This window comes from Phocoena sinus, chromosome 11, assembly GCF_008692025.1.
Source record: "Phocoena sinus isolate mPhoSin1 chromosome 11, mPhoSin1.pri, whole genome shotgun sequence".
NCBI lineage: Eukaryota > Metazoa > Chordata > Mammalia > Artiodactyla > Phocoenidae > Phocoena > Phocoena sinus.
The window spans coordinates 67,886,426-67,904,550 of NC_045773.1; the positions used below are offsets into that span (position 1 = coordinate 67,886,426).

At 39.6% G+C, this 18,125-nt stretch overlaps 1 protein-coding gene across 5 annotated transcripts in view; it reads right to left on the reverse strand.

Annotated features, from left to right (window-relative positions):
• BTBD9 (BTB domain containing 9) overlaps positions 1–18,125 on the reverse strand; it is a 416,431-nt gene that overhangs the window by 131,680 nt on the left and 266,626 nt on the right. For all 5 annotated transcript variants that reach the window (XM_032647940.1, XM_032647937.1, XM_032647941.1 and 2 more), the window contains exon 7: positions 14,843–14,952. In XM_032647940.1, coding sequence (XP_032503831.1) covers positions 14,843–14,952 — 110 coding nt within the window. The remainder of the gene's footprint in view (positions 1–14,842; positions 14,953–18,125) is intronic.

Consider the following 18,125-nt stretch of genomic DNA (forward strand, 5'->3'; position numbering starts at 1 on the left):
CCTTCCTTCCATCGGACTGTCCATCTATCCACCTATCTAGTAAATATTTATTGAATATTGAGATTTCACATGCTGGGAATACAGCAGTGAACAAAAGAGACACAGTCCATTCTATTATCGAGCCAGATAAACAAATGTATAGTTACAAATGAAACTAAGTACTTGGAAGAAAAACACCCAGATCTATTAGCATCATACAAAGAAACTTTAACCCAGACTGGGGGTAGAGGGTCAGGCAAAACTTTTCTTAAGAAGTGACATTTAAGCTGCAATTCAAATGATCAATAGGAGGTTAAGGAGATAAATGGGGTGGGGTGTGATGCAGTGAGGCTGAGAATGAGGAGATGGGGAGAAGCTTTCCAGAGGGAATGGCAAGTACAAAGGCCCCATGGTCAGGGCATGCATGGCGCATTCGAGGAATGGAAAGAAGGCTCATAGCCTGAATGCAGAAAGCTAGATGGGGACTGGCACAAGATGAAGCAGGTATATGCAAGCACCAGATTATACAGGACCTTGAGGACTACGGTGGAGATTTTGAACTTTATCCTAAAAGCAGTGGAAAGGCTCTGAGTGATTTTGAGCAAAGGAGTCTTCCAACAGGAGTGTAGTGAACAATGGCAAGGACTAGAGAGGATGCAGGGACACTGCTGAGTAGGCAGGCATGACAGACAACAGTGCAGGAGAGATGGGGGTGGTTTGCACTAGGGTGGTGGCAGCAGTGGTGGCAAGAAGGGAATAGATGTGACATTTGGAACATAGTATCAACAGACAGTTATGTCTATAGTATAAAAAATACCTCTGATGATATATATTTTAGTGTGTTTCCACAGCTCACTGAGGTTTTACTGAGGTGTGCTTCCAGTTTGCTATAACAGGCATCTACTGAACGTTAATTCATCAAAGGATCTTTGGAAGAAATACGATAATGCTCCTGGGGCGACAAGTTCCTCAGTTTTGAGCAAGAAGGAAGGAAATAGGGCTCTAAGCCCTTTCCTAAACTATCACTCGCCACCAAAGACCATTTCTCTGTTATCCAGCTTCCCTGGCCATTAGCCAAATGGTAGCCACCCAGTCAGGATGCAGGGAACAGCATGCAGGGAAATCCACCACCAACAGCCACGAGACCTGCCTGCACTGCTGACAGTTCTGAACTGAGAACTCAACCAACTCATATTTAATATTTTACAGAATCATTTCCTGAAGATCCTAACTTGAACATTCTAACACCTTCTGCACTTTTACATCTCACCTGAGTCCCTCACTTTTACACTCCACTTTATTACCATTTTAGTTGATTTCATCACAGCTTCATGGAAAACAACTTCACCAACGACCATTTTCTGTCATTATGAGGGCAGAATTGAAGCAATCCCCTGCTTGAGTACGAGGTAGTTTTTATGATAATTTTACCACAGGTAATGCTGTGATTTTTAAGTACACTTCTCTCTTGTAGCACTGTACGGATTCCTGTCTTTAAAAAGATAAGTATCGAATGCAGCTATAAAAGAAACATACCCATCTTCACAATATTAACGAGCCAATAAATTCAAAAAGATCACTTTGTGCCAGACTGGCTCACCTACCAGGCACCCAACATCATACAATCACTTAATTTTACTCAAATCAGTGACATGCCTAGTCGGTGTTACACTGAATTATGGGGCAGGAGAACGCCACTGGGTTTAAAGGCCCCCTCCCAAAACATTTTATGCAGCAGTTTGCTCCAACAGCCTCCAAATTCCAAAGATTTAATTTGATTCACAAAACCATAGCCCTCACATCACTCTTTTAATAAATAAATAATACCATAGTGCCCAAATGGCTATTGAAATCTTTCCTTCCACTTCCTTCTTCCCATTTTTAAACATCCTTCTTGTGATATAATTGACACACAATAAACTGCACATATCTGAAATGTACAATTTGATGAGTTAGACATTTGTACACACCCATGAAACTATCAGCACAATCAAGATAACAAACCTTCCCATCATCCTCAGAAGTTTCCTCATGCTCCTCTGTAATTCCTCCCCAGCCTCAGAAAACTGTGGATCTGTTTTCTGTCACTATACACTAGTTTTCAAGATACAGAATTGTTTATAAATGGAATCATACAGTGTATGTATTACACTCTTTTTGGTTTGGCATCTTTTATCTAGATTCTCAAGGACTCTTTGTTTACTCAATAGAATCATTAGGTGAATCACGATATTCCCTACCTCGCCCAGGAACAGGACTTTGCTTAATTTAGTGGCTATACTTGGGAGCAAGTGGGATACTAAGGTGCATGGAGGACTCAGGTGTTGGTCCTACCCACTCTGCCTTGTCTCCTCATAGGTAATGTGGAAATAGCTTTATTTGAAAAAGGAACACTAATTTTCTTCTGATTACAAAAGTAACACTTATTCACTGATGAAAATATGTAAGTGCATAAAAATATAATTAAAAAACACAAAAGTTACCTGGAATCCCACCATCCAGAAAACCTCTATTAACGTTTTGATAGTCTTCCTTATGTCCTTTTTTTAATGTGCTGTTATGGACTGAATTGTGTCCCTCCCAAATTCATATTTTGAAATGTTAACCCCCAGTACCTTGGAATGTGACTGTATTTGGAGGTAGGACCTGTAAAGAGGTAATTAGGATTAAAAGAGGTCCTAAGGATGGGGCCCTAATCCAATAAGATGGGTACAATAAGAGGAGACATCAGGGATGGGAGTGCATGCAGAAAAAGCCATGTGAGGACACAGTGAGAAGACGGCCACCTACAAGCCAAAGAGAGAGGTCTCAGGAGAAACCAAACCTGCTGACAGCTTGATCTTAGAGTTCCAAGCTCTACAGCTGTGACAAAATAAATTTCTGTTGTTTAAATCACCCAGTATATAGTATTTTTTTATGGCAGCCATAACAAATTAATATATGTACATCTAAAAATACATATATTATCTTTAAAATACTGGCATTGATCTGGCTATAAAGATGGTATCCTTTTTTTTTTTTTTTTTTTTTTTTTTGCGGTACGCGGGCCTCTCACTGCTGTGGCCTCTCCCGCTGCAGAGCACAGGCTCTGGACGCGCAAGCCCAGCGGCCATGGCTCACGGGCCCAGCCGCTCCGCGGCATGTGGGATCCTCCCGGACCGGGGCACGAACCCGCGTCCCCTGCATCGGCAGGCGGACTCCCAACCTCTGCGCCACCAGGGAAGCCCCCTACTTTTATTTTACATTATATTATGGCCATTTCCCTATGTTATGAATGGCTATACAGGAATTTTGATATGCTAATGTGCCAGAATTTATTTCATTATGCCCGTACTGTTGGACATTTGTAGTCCTTCCAACTTTTTGCTTATCATAAATAACAGGGCTTCCCTGGTGGTGACAGATATACATATATCCCCATATCTCCTCCCTCTTGCTTTTCCCTCCCACCCTCCCTATCCCACACCTCTAGGTGGACACAAAGCACTGAGCTGATCTCCCTGTGCTATGTGGCTGCTTCCCATTAGCTATTTTACATTTGGTAGTGTATATATGTCCATGCCACTCTCTCACTTCGTCCCAGCTTACCCTTCCCCCTCCCCGTGTCCTCAAGTCCATTCTCTAAGTCTGCGGTCTGCATCTTTATTCCTGTCCTGCCCCTAGTTTCTTCAGAGTCTTTTTTTTTTTAGATTTTTGTGTTTTTCTTTCTTTTTAAGTAAACTGCTGTTTGTACACATTTCCTATTGGGGATTCACATTTTTTTCTTACTTATTTGGAAAGTACTTCATATATACTAAAGACAATTACTCATTGTCCTATATGTTGCAATTATTTTTTTCCCAGTTTGTCAAACACCTCTGAATTCTGTTTATGGTTTCTGCCTTTGCTTTTATGCTGAAGAAGTAGTTCCTCACCTTGAGATTAGATAAATAGTTATTAATAGTTCTCTACAGTTCCTTTGGAGTAATGTGAAATCTAACAGGAAATTATTTTAGTATATAGCATGAAGAAAATCTCATGTGTTTTCAATAGTCAAGTGTCTCAGCACCATTTGCTATATTACCTTTCTGTTCTGCATGGATGTGAAATGTCATCTTTAATCTTGCACTATATTCTTACATATACTGAGATAAAATTCAGAGTTTGGATGATTGCTTAATGTATCTACCAGTTTATTCTTGCATTAATGCCATACTACTTTATTCTTTAAATTCTTAATAATCTTATCTTTGAACTTATGTTTTTAAAATGAAGTCTCATGGGACGATGGAGCAAGCCCGTGAACAGAGGAGATACGCGACATGCGCGTGTCCACATTTCTCCACTGCCCCAATTTGTGTAGAGTGTTCACCATGCCCCAGAATCACAGAATTCCAGTGGACTCCCATGTGCAGGTTGAATGAGACTCAAAGCAAAGCCAAGGTCAATGGGCCGTGACGATGCTTGAGTAAACTGGGCTGCTGACAGCTGGGAGAGGCCACTTTCCCGTAGAACCAGAACCAACTCAAAGGTAGAAAAAAGTCAGCAACGTTCTAAGAAGCACTACGAACCAAGGAATTCCATCATATCCTTTTCACTCTCGTTATTTCCCTATGTTGGCCAAATGCTTATGCTGAAAAGATAGGGCAACTCGCAGTTCCTTTTCCCTTCAGTCCTTCATTTTATTTTTTTTATTGAAGTACAGTTGATTTACAATATTGTGTTAGTTTCAGTCCTTCCTTGTTAAGGAAGCTTACTGAGTAAGTCAAAGGTAGAGGGCTTTGGTAGAATGCGTGTGAATTAGGAAGTGAAATAAAAACAATATAGTTTTGTGCAGAATTTCCACTGTTCTAGTAAAAATTAATACATATAGATGTATGAGCTAGCAAACAGCAAATGTGAACTGTGTAATTTTGGCGATTCTGCATAGAAGATAATGCTCTTATATTTACATTTAAAACCACCATTGCACAATAAAAGGACAAACAATAAAATACATGCTAACAATTTAAAAGTTTAATTTTTCTCTACCTAGAACATTAAATAGCAAATAAAAACAGCAGACGAGGTTGGAAGACTGCAAAAGAAAGGAAAAAACTTTTTTCTTTCTTGTTAAAATACTTTTAATGCACTTGTTTCTTACCCTTGGAGCAAGGGGCTCCACATTTTCATTCTGCACGGTGCCCTGCAAATTATATAGCTGGCCCTGGGAGTAATAATGGGTTTTTTTGTTTGTTTTAGGCTTTATTGGAACCACCTCTGATTCAACCTCCCTATTTATAAAATGGGTCATTATGGAATTGTTATTGATAATTAAAGACTGGAAACACCTACATGTCTATCAAAGGAGACTGGTTAAATAAATTATAGCACTTCTAGTCAATGGAATATTGCACAAATGTAAAAACAAAAATGAATCAAGAGAAAGCTCTTTATGCATTGAAAGATCTAAAAAAATTGTTAATTAAAAAAAGGTATATCTGAATATGTGTTTAATAATAAAAGGGGGGGGCTTCCCTGGTGGCGCAGTGGTTGGGAGTCTGCCTGCCGATGCGGGGGACGCGGGTTCGTGCCCCGGTCTGGGAGGATCCCGCGTGCCGCGGGGCGGCTGGGCCCGTGGGCCATGGCCGCTGGGCCTGCGCGTCCGGGGCCTGTCCTCCGCGACGGGAGGGGCCACAGCAGTGAGAGGCCCGCGTAACGCATAAAAAAAAAAAAAAAAAAATTAAAAAAAAAATAATAATAATAAAAGGGGGGAATAATAATAAACATTTGTATTACCTACTTAAAATATTAAATTAAAAATTACCTACCTGGTTTTGGATTGGAGGATTGGGGTACTGAACTAGTGACCAGGCCAACAAAATTAGATTTCACGTCCCCTTGGCCACCAGAATATCTTTCACAGTCAGTGCCAGAGAAACATCTCGCTGATTACAACCTGGCTATTCATAATGCCAGTCTGAGGCAGAACCACGGTTTGTGAGAAAGTGATATTGTTGCGTCATGTTGAATACATGCTCCATGATGTCCCACTTAAACACAAGTTGTGGGACTTCCCTGGTGGCACAGTGGTTAAGAATCCGCCTGCCAATGCAGGGGGCACGAGTTCCATCTTGGTCCGGGAAGATCTCACATACTGCAGAGCAACTAAGCCCGTGCACCACAACTACTGAGCCTGCGCTCTAGAGCCCGCGAGCCACAACTACTGAGCCCACATGCCACAATTACTGAAGCCCACACGCCTACAGCCCGTGCTCCACAACAAGAGAAACCACTGCAATGAGAAGCCTGTGCACCACAACAAAGAGTAGCCCCCGCTTGACGCAACTAGAGAAAGCCCGCGTGCGGCAATGAAGACCCAACACAACCAAAAATAAATAATTTTTTTAAAAAGTGGTGCACATTTACATTACCCTGGACACACATACACACCCTACTATATTCCTGCTATAACAAGGGGATATACAAGTAGGATCCAAAAAATTCAATCCTGTAAAATGTACACATAAGTTCTGTAAAATAAGAGCCATAAAAACTTTTCAGGCAGTCTTTATTCTCAAACAAACAAACAAAAACAACAAAAGAACAGGTATAAAAAGAGAATGAAATTTAAATGTACACAAAGGACCACATACTAAATTAAGAATCCTAAGTGACTGTGAGAAGGTCACTTTCTAATCATCCCCCTGCTGTCTCCCACACATAAAAATTGTAGTCCATTCTTGTTTGAAAATAGGGGCTCCCCAAGGTGGGAACCAAACAAACTGTATTATGTTCTTTATGCATTATTGTGGGGCATTTATTTTATTTGAATTTTTCTAAAACTCTAAGACCTTGTGAGAAAATAATGCTTAATCTTCTCCAGGGAAAGGGTGAGAGACTACAAATAACTCTAACTCTTACTCCACTGCCCCCTCCACCAAATGCAGGGTGGTCCACTGGAAGGGGCATTGGCTTTGAAATTGGTCAGAGATAAATAACACACTAACACACTTTGCACACACTGACCATTTTATGTGATTCTCCCCTGACTCTCCATCTTCTTTCTTAAAAAAACTTAAGGAGCTTCATCACCTCTATGGGGAGGTCTTCTGTGACACCATCCCCCAACTCAGCTTAGGTGCTCCTGTTCTGGTGTTCCTACAGCATCTGCTGAATTCTCCCAAGAGATGACTTATTTTACTGTGTTGTCACCTTCTATTTAAGTGTCTTTCTCCTTCATTAGCTCATACGATCCTCCGAGGCAGAAACTGCACCTGTGTATCTTTCTATCCCCAGTGCCTAAGATACACTTGGTTGGCAGCCTCTTAATAAATGTCTGTTTAATGCCAAGTAATTTACAGTAGATAAAGAAGTTAAGCTTCACTGACAATTAGAACCAGCCTTAATATCTGGTTATAGAAACAGGCTGGGAAAAGAAATCCTCTTGGTCTAGACTAGTCCAGACTCAATAGTGCTATTTTTAGAAAACTCTCTGAATTAAGGTCTTCAGGCTCCCTCTGTTACTCCAACAAGTTTGCTTCTTTGCCACATTCTAACGCCTCCACCCCCTGATGAACTCCCTCACTCCCAAATCTCTGTTTCTGCTCCAGAGGACACATTTTTTTAAGCACAGAAGTCATATGCCTGGTTCAGTGGATGCCAAAAGCCCTTCACAGCAGATTTCCAACTCTGTTTCCCTTCCCAGGACTTTACAGAATTCTAAAGATGCTACTTCAAAATACTTTTAGATGACAGTAGCAATTACAGGCCACCTATTTTCTATTTCCTGCCTCCAGCTGGGAACAAGTATCAGCCATTTTTGTTACTATGTAAATTAGCACATTGGTATTGCTCTGTATTGTTTACTAAATTCTTCCAGGCCCAGCTCAAAATATCATTTTTCATAAAACCTTACTTTACAAGGCAAGAAAATATGCTGGGTTCCTTCACAGCCCAACTAAACATTTAACCTTTCTCCACACTCTGCTTGTGCCTCTGTCTGTTGTTCTCCACTCCACATATTTCTATGCCTTGCCAATGGTCTTATCCAGCTGCTTTGAATCAGATGGTAAGTCCCCTGATGACTGGAGCCCTTTTTACACTTTCTGCCTTTGCACTCATCATCTATCTATCTGCTTTCAGCTCCATTCACTCCCTTGCTTTACAACGTATGTCAGAGGCTAAAGCTCCATAAACTACATTTCCCAAGCTTGTCAGCCTGGTGTGGGTTTTTTTCCCTCCAGCTTTGTTTTTGGTGAAGTTCTACCAACAGAAGAAACTGGTGAGAATGAAGGAGAGGAGGATGCTTCTGATGGTATTGCAGGTAGCACAGTGGCAGACGAATACGGACTCCAATGTTCCTGTTCAGACAGCAGAGTTCCTGGTGGCAGCAGTAGTGAGCGTTCCCAGAGCTTCAGCAACAAAGAGCTCCTGTGCTTGTGCTGCTTAGTTTGGTGGCCCTACCTCAATTACTAACAAGGAAGTAGAATAAAAAAAGCCACCAGTCTTCCTGGATCCATGCTGGTAGACACAGAGGTAATACTTAATGGCCTAAAGCTGGTAACGGAAGTTTTTTCTTACTCTCTGAAAGGATTAAAAAACCTTGAATTTTGAGCCTACAGCTCCATGCTCTAGTTACTATCTCTTAAGCAGAGGTAGAGCCAAGGATAAGGATGGAAAGGGACTTATGAGAGCTTATGTCTTCCAGAAGAACCAGGAGACCTTAAGAAGGGAAACCAGGCTCATGTAATGCTAAATACCACACTCTAGTACCAGCGTTAAGTACTTACTGCTCCCCCAAGTCTTACTAAAAGCATGTTCTCTATTCATCTACAAGACTCATAAGAAGAGAAGAGCTATTTAAAAAGGAAAAAAGAAATGCAAATGGCCCTAAAAATATGAAAAGATGCTCAATTTCTCTCATAAGAGAAATGCAGTTAAAACTATACTGGGATACAATTTCTCACCTATCAAACTGGCAAAAATCCAGCAGTTTGACAATATGCTCCATTGGCAAGGTTGTGGGGGAAACAATCGTTATCATATATTGCCAATGAGAATTTTAAAATGTGATAAACCCTATGGAGGTGAATTTGGCAATATCTAACAAAGTTATACATGCATTTACCCTTTGATCAAGTAAGCCCTCTTCTAGGAATCTATCCCAAAGGCAACAGCACAATTTGTAGTAGCAGAAGACTGAAAACAACCCAAATGTTCATCAATAGAGGACTGGTTTAATAAACTACAGTACATCTACACTAATGAGTACCACACAGTTATTCAAAAGGAATAAAGAATATCTTTCTACATAGTTAGCTCTAGGATAAGTGTTAAGTACAAAAAAGCAAGGTAAAGAAAGAAAGAATGTACAGCATATAGTACGCTACTAATTATTTAAGAATGCTGGGGAGGATATAAAATATTAATTACATATATTTACTTATTTTCCTTTTTTTTTTTTTTAAAACGGATAACCCCAGAAACTAAAGGGGAAAAAGAGATTACCTACATGAGTAGAGGGGACAGGAATAGAAACTGGATTTCTCTAAATACAACAGCTTTGTATATTTGATTTTGGAATTATGTGTATATTTTACATAGTTATAAAACAAAAAAATTTAAAGGCAATCACTAAATACTGAAAGCAAAATGGAACAAATGAATCTATCTGTATGCTGAAATAGTGGCATGACCACCCAGAGAATTATTTTAAGTGACTTTTAAACACAGTAATTTTACTGTACATCTCTAGTGGGATATACCTTAAGGGCCCTAAAGGTAACTGCAAAAATCTTAAATTATTTTCAGTAATCATATGGCTTAAGGTACTACTAGTAATGTAATTCTGAGACTATTTTGCATGTACTGAAGACAAAGCAAATTAATTGTGCTTCATCAGTAGTAACCAAGATTTTCAGTATGGAAAAAAGGAGACGGAAGATCAAAAGGTGAAACAAAAACTTTGTGTACTGAATTTTAATTAGAAGTGTCGGCAGGCACTAGTGATATATTTTACCTGTTGAATATATGATATACAAATAAATAAATATATGTGCATGCATTTCCTACTTCTGTCCACTGAAAAGGCCTAGCAATAGTGACCAACCCAATAGGAAGTGCTTAGGCTGAGGTTTCCACATGTCATTTCCCACTTGAGGGAACCAGGGCTTCTTGCAGAAATGGCTGATTCCAGATGAGGGACAATAAATGTACAAGATGAACCTGGTACATTGTGTCACGCCAGAAATCAAGGAATTACTGAGGACTACTGAGATTATGTCAGAAAGACTCAAGAGCCAATATGAAGAAGCTAAAGGGGGGGACAATCTGAATATCAATAAAAAGAACCGCAAGTGATTAAAAGATGTCCAATTTGTTTAATCCCATAAATTCAAAATAATATGTACTTCCCCTTCCACCCTCCTCCCCCCAAAAAACCCCATAATCACACTTCACTGGTCACCTTTGGAGGATGCTAGGTAACCACCTCTTTAATTTGAAAAGCGGTAAATAAGAAGAAAGAATATAACATTTATCCTACTTTTCCTGGGCAAACTGCATTTTAGGATTACCAAATGAGTGTTCAGGAAAGTTTTTCTCTTTCTAGTTACTAAACAAAGAAGAAATGACAGGATTAGAATATAACCATTTTGCAATTCCAAATTATGAAAGAATGAGTTTAGGAAATAATCATGAATGGATGGGACTATCCAAAAGCGAGAGGCAATCAAAGATTTTCTGTGCTTCTTGATAGACATATACCACCATCTATAGAGCATTTTACAAAAAAAACAAACAAAAAACAAAACCAAAAATATCCTGAATCAGATTAAGCCCCTATCTAACTACTAAATACAAGAAATACAACAGAGGAACACATTAAATGTTACCATGGCGATCTAATCACCAAAATCTAGGCTGTTAGAAACTCTGCAGGACAAAAAGTTAGTTTCTTCAACAAATAAATTATAATTAGAGAGAGGGGAAAAACAAAGAAAGACAGAGACAGACATATGTAAGGGAACCTACAGATTTAAAGAGATTTAAGAGTCATAAAAGCTACTTGTTGATAGTATGGACCTTATTTGAATTCTGATTTAAACAACCTATGAAAACACATAAACTCACTCCAGACTTTGATTTGATTAGGAACATTTGAACACTGAGTTAATACTCATAAGGAATAACGGTTCAATTTTGGGGTATTATAACGATATTGTGATTATGGCTACACAAAGGAGGCTTTACGTATAGAGATATATATTGGAATATTTATGGATAAGATGATAAAGTGTCTGGAATTGGCTTCAAAATAATCTGGTGGGGAGGAAGTAGGTAGTATACAGATAAAACCAGGTTGTCTATGAGTTGATAATTCTTTAAGCTGGGTGGTGGGTATTATTCTCTCTCCTTGAATAACTGATAGGGTATTCAAAGAAGTGAACTTAAATACAAGATTCAATGAAAAGGAAGTTTTGACAATTATGAAAAAAGTGGAGGGATTTGGCAAATGCTACATACATATCACAAAGTGGAGTGCCACGGTAAAGCAAATACATCTTTTGAGAGGTTTAATGTTTAAATAGCAGTCATATCTATTCTAACATTCCTTCTATGCATCAGCAGTAAGACAGGTTAGAGTTTCCTACAAATGCCTCCTAACAAAGAGGCAAGACCCTCCCAGGCAAGAATACATCCCAGCACCAACCAGAAGCAGCCACCAAATGAGAAGGGCTGTGGTGGCAGCAGCAGATAAGGTGGGAGAAGTGCTGTGGGTAGAGTCTGACGCCCAGATCTGGTCAGTGTGGTTGAGGAGGGCCCCATTCCCATGGATGTATGAACCCACATGGTTTCAAAGCTTCCCCAGGAGTCTGTGCAAGTGAAGCAGCATGAAGAATGACATGTTGTCAACAAAAATGTGAAAGAAACCCTTTCGTGGAAAAAGAAGACTAAAATCTTATGAGGTTTTTATGTGGTTATTTTTTTTTTCTTATGTGGTTATTTTTATTATTTTCTTTATTTATTTTTATCTATATTTATTTATAATTTATATATTTATATATATATAAATATATATATTTATAATTTATATATTATAAATTTATATATATATATAAATTTATATATATAAATATATAAATATATATATTATATATATAATTTATATATTATATAATATATATTATATTATATAATTTATATATTAGATATCTAATTTATCTATATTTATTATTTTCTTATATATTTTTTCTTATGTGGTTATTTTTATTTATGTTTTTCCTGACATCATTATACGTTTTAAGTAATAACATTAAAATCTGATTTTAAAAAACAACACAAGTATTTTTAAAGTAATTTTAAGGCCTATTAGGAGAGTACTACTCTAAGGAGAGTAGCCTGAACTATGAAACAAAGACCAAGGAACAAAGAAAGAAAGAAATTCTGAATCTTGAAATGTAAGAGTAGAGCTTGATACCCTACTAGTTATTCATGATGACATTATTTTAGCTTTACTTTCTTCCCCCGTGAAAACCTGAAGTTCGTATCAGTGGTTCTCAAGGGAGGACTGCATATTTCATAGGAAAGAGGCAGCAGGAGGCAGCTATAATTTAAAAATAACTCCAGGTGATTCTGACACACACTGTGGCCTCACTAGAGGACCACTCCTTTCTTGGAGGTCCCTGTAGAGTGGCTGGCTGAGGCCTGTGTGCAGTTAAAATGCATCTGAGATCATCAACATGGAAAGCTGGCCATTACTACTTCAAACACCCCTGTAAACTCAGCAGAGCTGCCATGTCAGACAAAGAACAATGAAGTCTCCCTACACTCCTTCACAACTCAAACCATGTCCCTGACTGCCCAGCATGGGGGCAACTTCGCGCTGTAAGAGAGTAAAATAAAAGCCAAAGGGGATCCCGCTGCAGGCCATCTGCTGACAGGTTCACACACATATCTGCCTATGTGCTCCTATTTGGTGGAGGGATGATGACAGACAAATGACTGCAGCGCTCTTTGCGGTCAAACTTGTGAGCATCATCGAAGAGGACTTGAAGAAAAGTATTTGACCAGATGCCAGAAACACTTCTTGCATCTCTGCAATCTCCTTTCATCCCCTGATATGTCTGAGACTATATGGCTTCTGATAACGCTGACTAACTCAGTTTAGACAAAACATACAGACCAACAACAGCACCCTTCACTACAACCGATCCCAAGCTTCATTCCCGCAATGGCCTTTCATGCCAGATAGAGCTGTTTCTCTGATAATTACAGTGTCCACAAACCTGTTCTTCTCCAGTAAGAAGGGGGAGGTGCCTTCTATACGGCATGCTCAAAATGCAGTGCACTGGGCTGAAGCCAGTAGCCAAATGCTCTACACATCCTGGGGCTGAAGGTGGTTTGGTTTCTAATAAGATCCTTCTCAGTAAGGATGCCCCTAACTACACAATCACATACACAGTGAAGCTTAGTCTATAAAACAACTTGGGCAGCAGATGAAAAGGAGTGGCTTCCCCCAAACACCCCATCATCACCATTCTATGACCCTCCACGGAGTCAAAAGCCTTGATAATATCAGGTAATGCTTCAGCACTAACTTTCAAATGACTTAAAAGTCACAAAGATTATCAACATTTATATTTAATACTAAAATTTACATCCATAGCAAAATTAAAACCAAATTATTTATTTTAGTTGAGCTCTGAAAGTTCTCTATACATTGGGATAATTTCTACTCCTGCTACTTTACTAATATTACTCTCCCAAATTTCCCTAAAGTAAAGGATTACATTTAGGAAACACACGGCGTTACGAAAATTTAGACTTTTGACCATTCAAAGAATTAGTAGACATTTGCAAGTTACTCTCATATTTCCCATTCTAGTTTTCACCATGTTTTTAGGACACAGTCAATATGTTCTGTGTCCCAGCATGAACAGGACTTGGAGAGGAGAGGAGAAATTAGTCCCTTTGTAAAGGTAGAGTACTTTAGGTACACCAAGGCACTGGCATCTTATCCCTCCACTTGAACATACAGAGTCCTTTTCAAAGAAAGTGGCAGTAAAGGCACAGATTCAAGGATCTAATTAGTTAAACTATGATCTTGATAGGAAATGAGCAAAAACCTGTGGGCATGGATAAAAGAGGTCTAGACAGGAAAAGCCCCTCATGGTATCTGGAATGTTAAGACCTGGGACGGACCCTACACAGACCAGACTAAATATTACCTAAAACAAAAGCAAAAACAAAACATTAACAGAAAACAACCAAATAGACAACTAAACAAAATTTAAAATGCCCTTTCGAAAGATCAGCCAGGCCATATTTCCCACAAGATAACTTAATTTTCATTACAATAATTTAGTTACTCTGGTCTTATTTAAATTTATATGCAGGCATTTTCTTGAGGTGAATTTGGCAAAGTAGGGCAAATATGGACTGCTGTGTCCATGAAAAGAAGATATTCTTACAGCTGAGCACACCATTCATATCAAATCAGAGGCCAAAATACCTGCATAGCCTTGGAAAGTAGGAGCATTGGATCAATAATATAGCAACTTCCTCCCTGATCCTACCTACCATTATAGGACATCCTTTGGTCTGAGAGGCTTTGCCTATCATAAGCATTCCCCACATAGCAAATCTGAATGAATCAGTAGAACATTTTCAATTCTTAACTACTAGTACAATATTTACATTCTTTTACGTTTACTGGAATTATTATTTTGACTACTAAAAATATAAGCCCTCTCTATGTCACTCAGCCAGAAGGCATTCAAATCAACCAGAGTTCTTAGTCAAACCTGATTAAGAGGTGAATTAAGATGAGTTAATGGAATAACAAAATATTTGAAGATAAAATATCTAAGTGTATACACAGAAATATAATTGTAACACTTACCTAACAGCCCCTTCTCCAGAGTGAAGGTTTTGTTTGTAAACATACATTCAAAAGCCACAATGTGAAAAATCTTATTCACTGTGTTGTGAGTCCCAACTATTCGAATATACCTGGGGGTAAAAAGAAAAGAAAATCTGTTGAAGAAAATGAGCTTCCATCGTAACGAATCCAAAGATAACAGAATAAGATACACTATGTAAACATACAGTGTACCAGAGCATGGACTAAAGGAGACTCTGAATTGGCTTCAGACCCTGTACCTGCTCCTTAGGGCTAGCTCCAACTGAGCCTGGAAGAATTACAGCAAAATTAAGGAGGTACCACTTTCCAGAGAATGAAGTAGAACTTAGATTTGGTTTACCTAGAAAATCAAACCAGGGACTGTTCAGCTCAGCCCCTGAATGCCAGTACAATTGTATATCCATGAGACATTTACACTGGAGAATAACAAACAGCTTCTATCCTCGCTTTGTGGTTAGGAATGTGCCTGTGCACAGGTGCACAAAGTCAAATGCTTTCCAACTCAATGAAAGCTTTCATCCATTGGATGAAATGCATGAAATCAATACTGCTTTCTTGTTGAAAGTAAAAATCCACAGAAACTACTGAAAACCACTCACAGCTTCTTGTATTTTAATATTGCTCCTGAATCCTTGTTAGGAAGTTGACCCAATATACTTACGCCAGCCCCCCACTTGACTGCTGGGAAGCCTTCTCCTGACCAGAGGAAGTGATCAGCAGAGGTGACCCAGCCTGCTCTGCAGCCTCCCTCCTGGCCACACGGATCTGGCATCTGCATAGTGCAGAGCTTCACAGGGCAAGTCTCGAGCCTCTCGGCCTGTTCACCCTCTCTGACAAACAAGCATTAACCTTGGAGCAACTTGCTCCTTTCACTCTTCAAAGGGATCTGACAGTTCACAGGTTAATGAACAGACAAACTTACTCTTCTGAGTGTCACACAATTCCAGAGGGAATGTAATGTGCCACACACAGTCTTACTGGAATTCAAGAGAAGAATAAGAAAAAAAATAACTAGATTAACTGATAACGCTCTCTCAAATTATGAACTATGTGCTCTGAAGGATGGGGCATACTAAACGAACAGATTTCAATTAGGTGATGACAGACTGGGCAAGGTTTTAGTAATATCTTCCATCCGCTATGTAAAACAACCTTCCACTTAGATGATACCATTTTACGTCTGAGTTAATCGCTGTTCACTAATTCGGTAATTTCCTTACATATCTCATTATTCCAAGTTAACTGTATAATGTAAATGCCAATTGTAAAAGTTCACATAAAAGAGGCTATATTCGGGGGTTTTGTATCGTGGGCTATTTTCCCTCCTGTTTCTTCCAACCTGAATCTCACCGCACTCCCCTGTGCACCTCATTTAGCCACCTGCTCCTTGACACGAGCTGATCGCTCATCTTCATAACCCATAGTAATGCTTTCTCCTGGACTGGCTGCTCAGTGTTCCCACATCCACTGCAGGGAGACACCGCTCTTCCTGTGTGGAGAGTCAGGGCAAACTGCGGTGCTCACCAGAGCCCTCTGGGTAAGCAGGAAGTTGGCCCTGATCTGTTCTTTCAAGCCCTCAAGGCACACAGAAGGTGCTGATTTTACTGGGTTTGGGTGGGTGGGTGGGGTTCATTTAAAATAAGTTCTAAATGATCTGGGTAGAACGGACTGTGTGGTTCTTTACTGTAGGCAGTAACAATCTCTCTGGGCTTTCTGGAGCGGAAGGGGTGTGTTAAGCCTGGCACCTTGGCCTGAATCTAATTTTGCCCATTTCCTTATACCCATAGGAACTCAACAAGCATAGCACTTTCAACCGCACATAGTCGTGACAGTCTGAGTGCTGCTGTCTGCAATCGTGGAGGGAATGGAGAGAATGTGGTTTGGTGGAATTTGATCAGATCATTTTCCTGTTCCCTAGGTCAAATCTCTCAAAGGAGAGATAGCTCTCCTAATACTGTGCAAGGCAGAGGAGCCAGGAAGGGACTAATAGGGCCCTTCCCCACTGGCAGTTCTTAAAGTTAAATAGTTCAGGCTGACCTAAGGGGATGCAGTAATGTCCGTCCCACCCCCCCACCCCCGCCTTTCTTTTCAAAACATTATATGGAACCAGGCTCTCCTAGTTTAGACAACAGTCATTTCCCAAATTTTACCCTGGTGCAAATATCAGGAGTGGGAGAAAATATAGAACCTTCCCCTCCCTTGTCCCCCAGTTACAGAAGCTGAAAATAAAAAATTGTACTGGAATACATTTTACAGCCTTAATGATAGTGTTTGTGATAACTAACAAGATAATATGTATGACTGCAAAAGCATTGAGAGATGCCTCCAGATAAAAAGTTCTATATAAATGAAGATAATGTTATCTCTGCTGCATAATCCTGAGGTCAAATTAGCAATTCACCACTGTACATCACACTTCCTGATTAGCCTGTTATATGGAACGCTCACAAGTTTAATTATTCTAGTTCTACAATACTTTCTAAGTCTACATAAAATTATAGCCTAATTTACAAAAATGGCATAAAGTCCTTACTCAAATACACATTAAAAAATGGTAACAAAGTCACAAGAAAGAAGCCATGCTCCTTTTCTCCAGCAAGGAATTGTTTAGCATAGGACTCTATCCTTTACTGAAGATCTAGATCTAGAAATAGCAAACAGGCTTTAACTAATCCCCCAACTTCAGTGACGGGTAGGGCAGCCTGGAGCTCTCCATTAAGAACACAGGGGCCCTGTCCAGCTCAGGGGAAGGCATGCCCTGATCCATGAGCAACGTCTAGAGGAAGAAGGAGGCAGCACCATCAAGGTACCATCTTTGATCATAAGCAGATTTCCTTAATGGGGCTCACAAGGGAACATGCTGGAGGCAGAAGTTATCACTATCCAAGCTACTGAAAAATCCAAGGGCTGGTGATGGGAGGGAGTCCTCTCTCTTTCCTTTTTTTTCTTTGAAAAACAAAACAAAACTTGCTTCTGGGTCACAACACCTAAACAGGAGAAGCAGATGCCACATTTCTGTCACAAAAGATTCTGAATAAGAGGTAAAACTTAAGCTTTTTTTCTTTCAACATCATCTCTCCAATGCACACTCAGACTCTGATTTAACCTGATAATAAGGACAGTGGCAGCTAGTGACTTCATCAGTGTGCAGAGAGGGGCGCTGCTGAAAAATATGACAGCTATCCTTTGTTCTCTCTGAGGTCTTCAACAGCAGCTCAGACAGTTGGAAGATAATTAAAACTTAAACAGTGCTGAGAAAGGC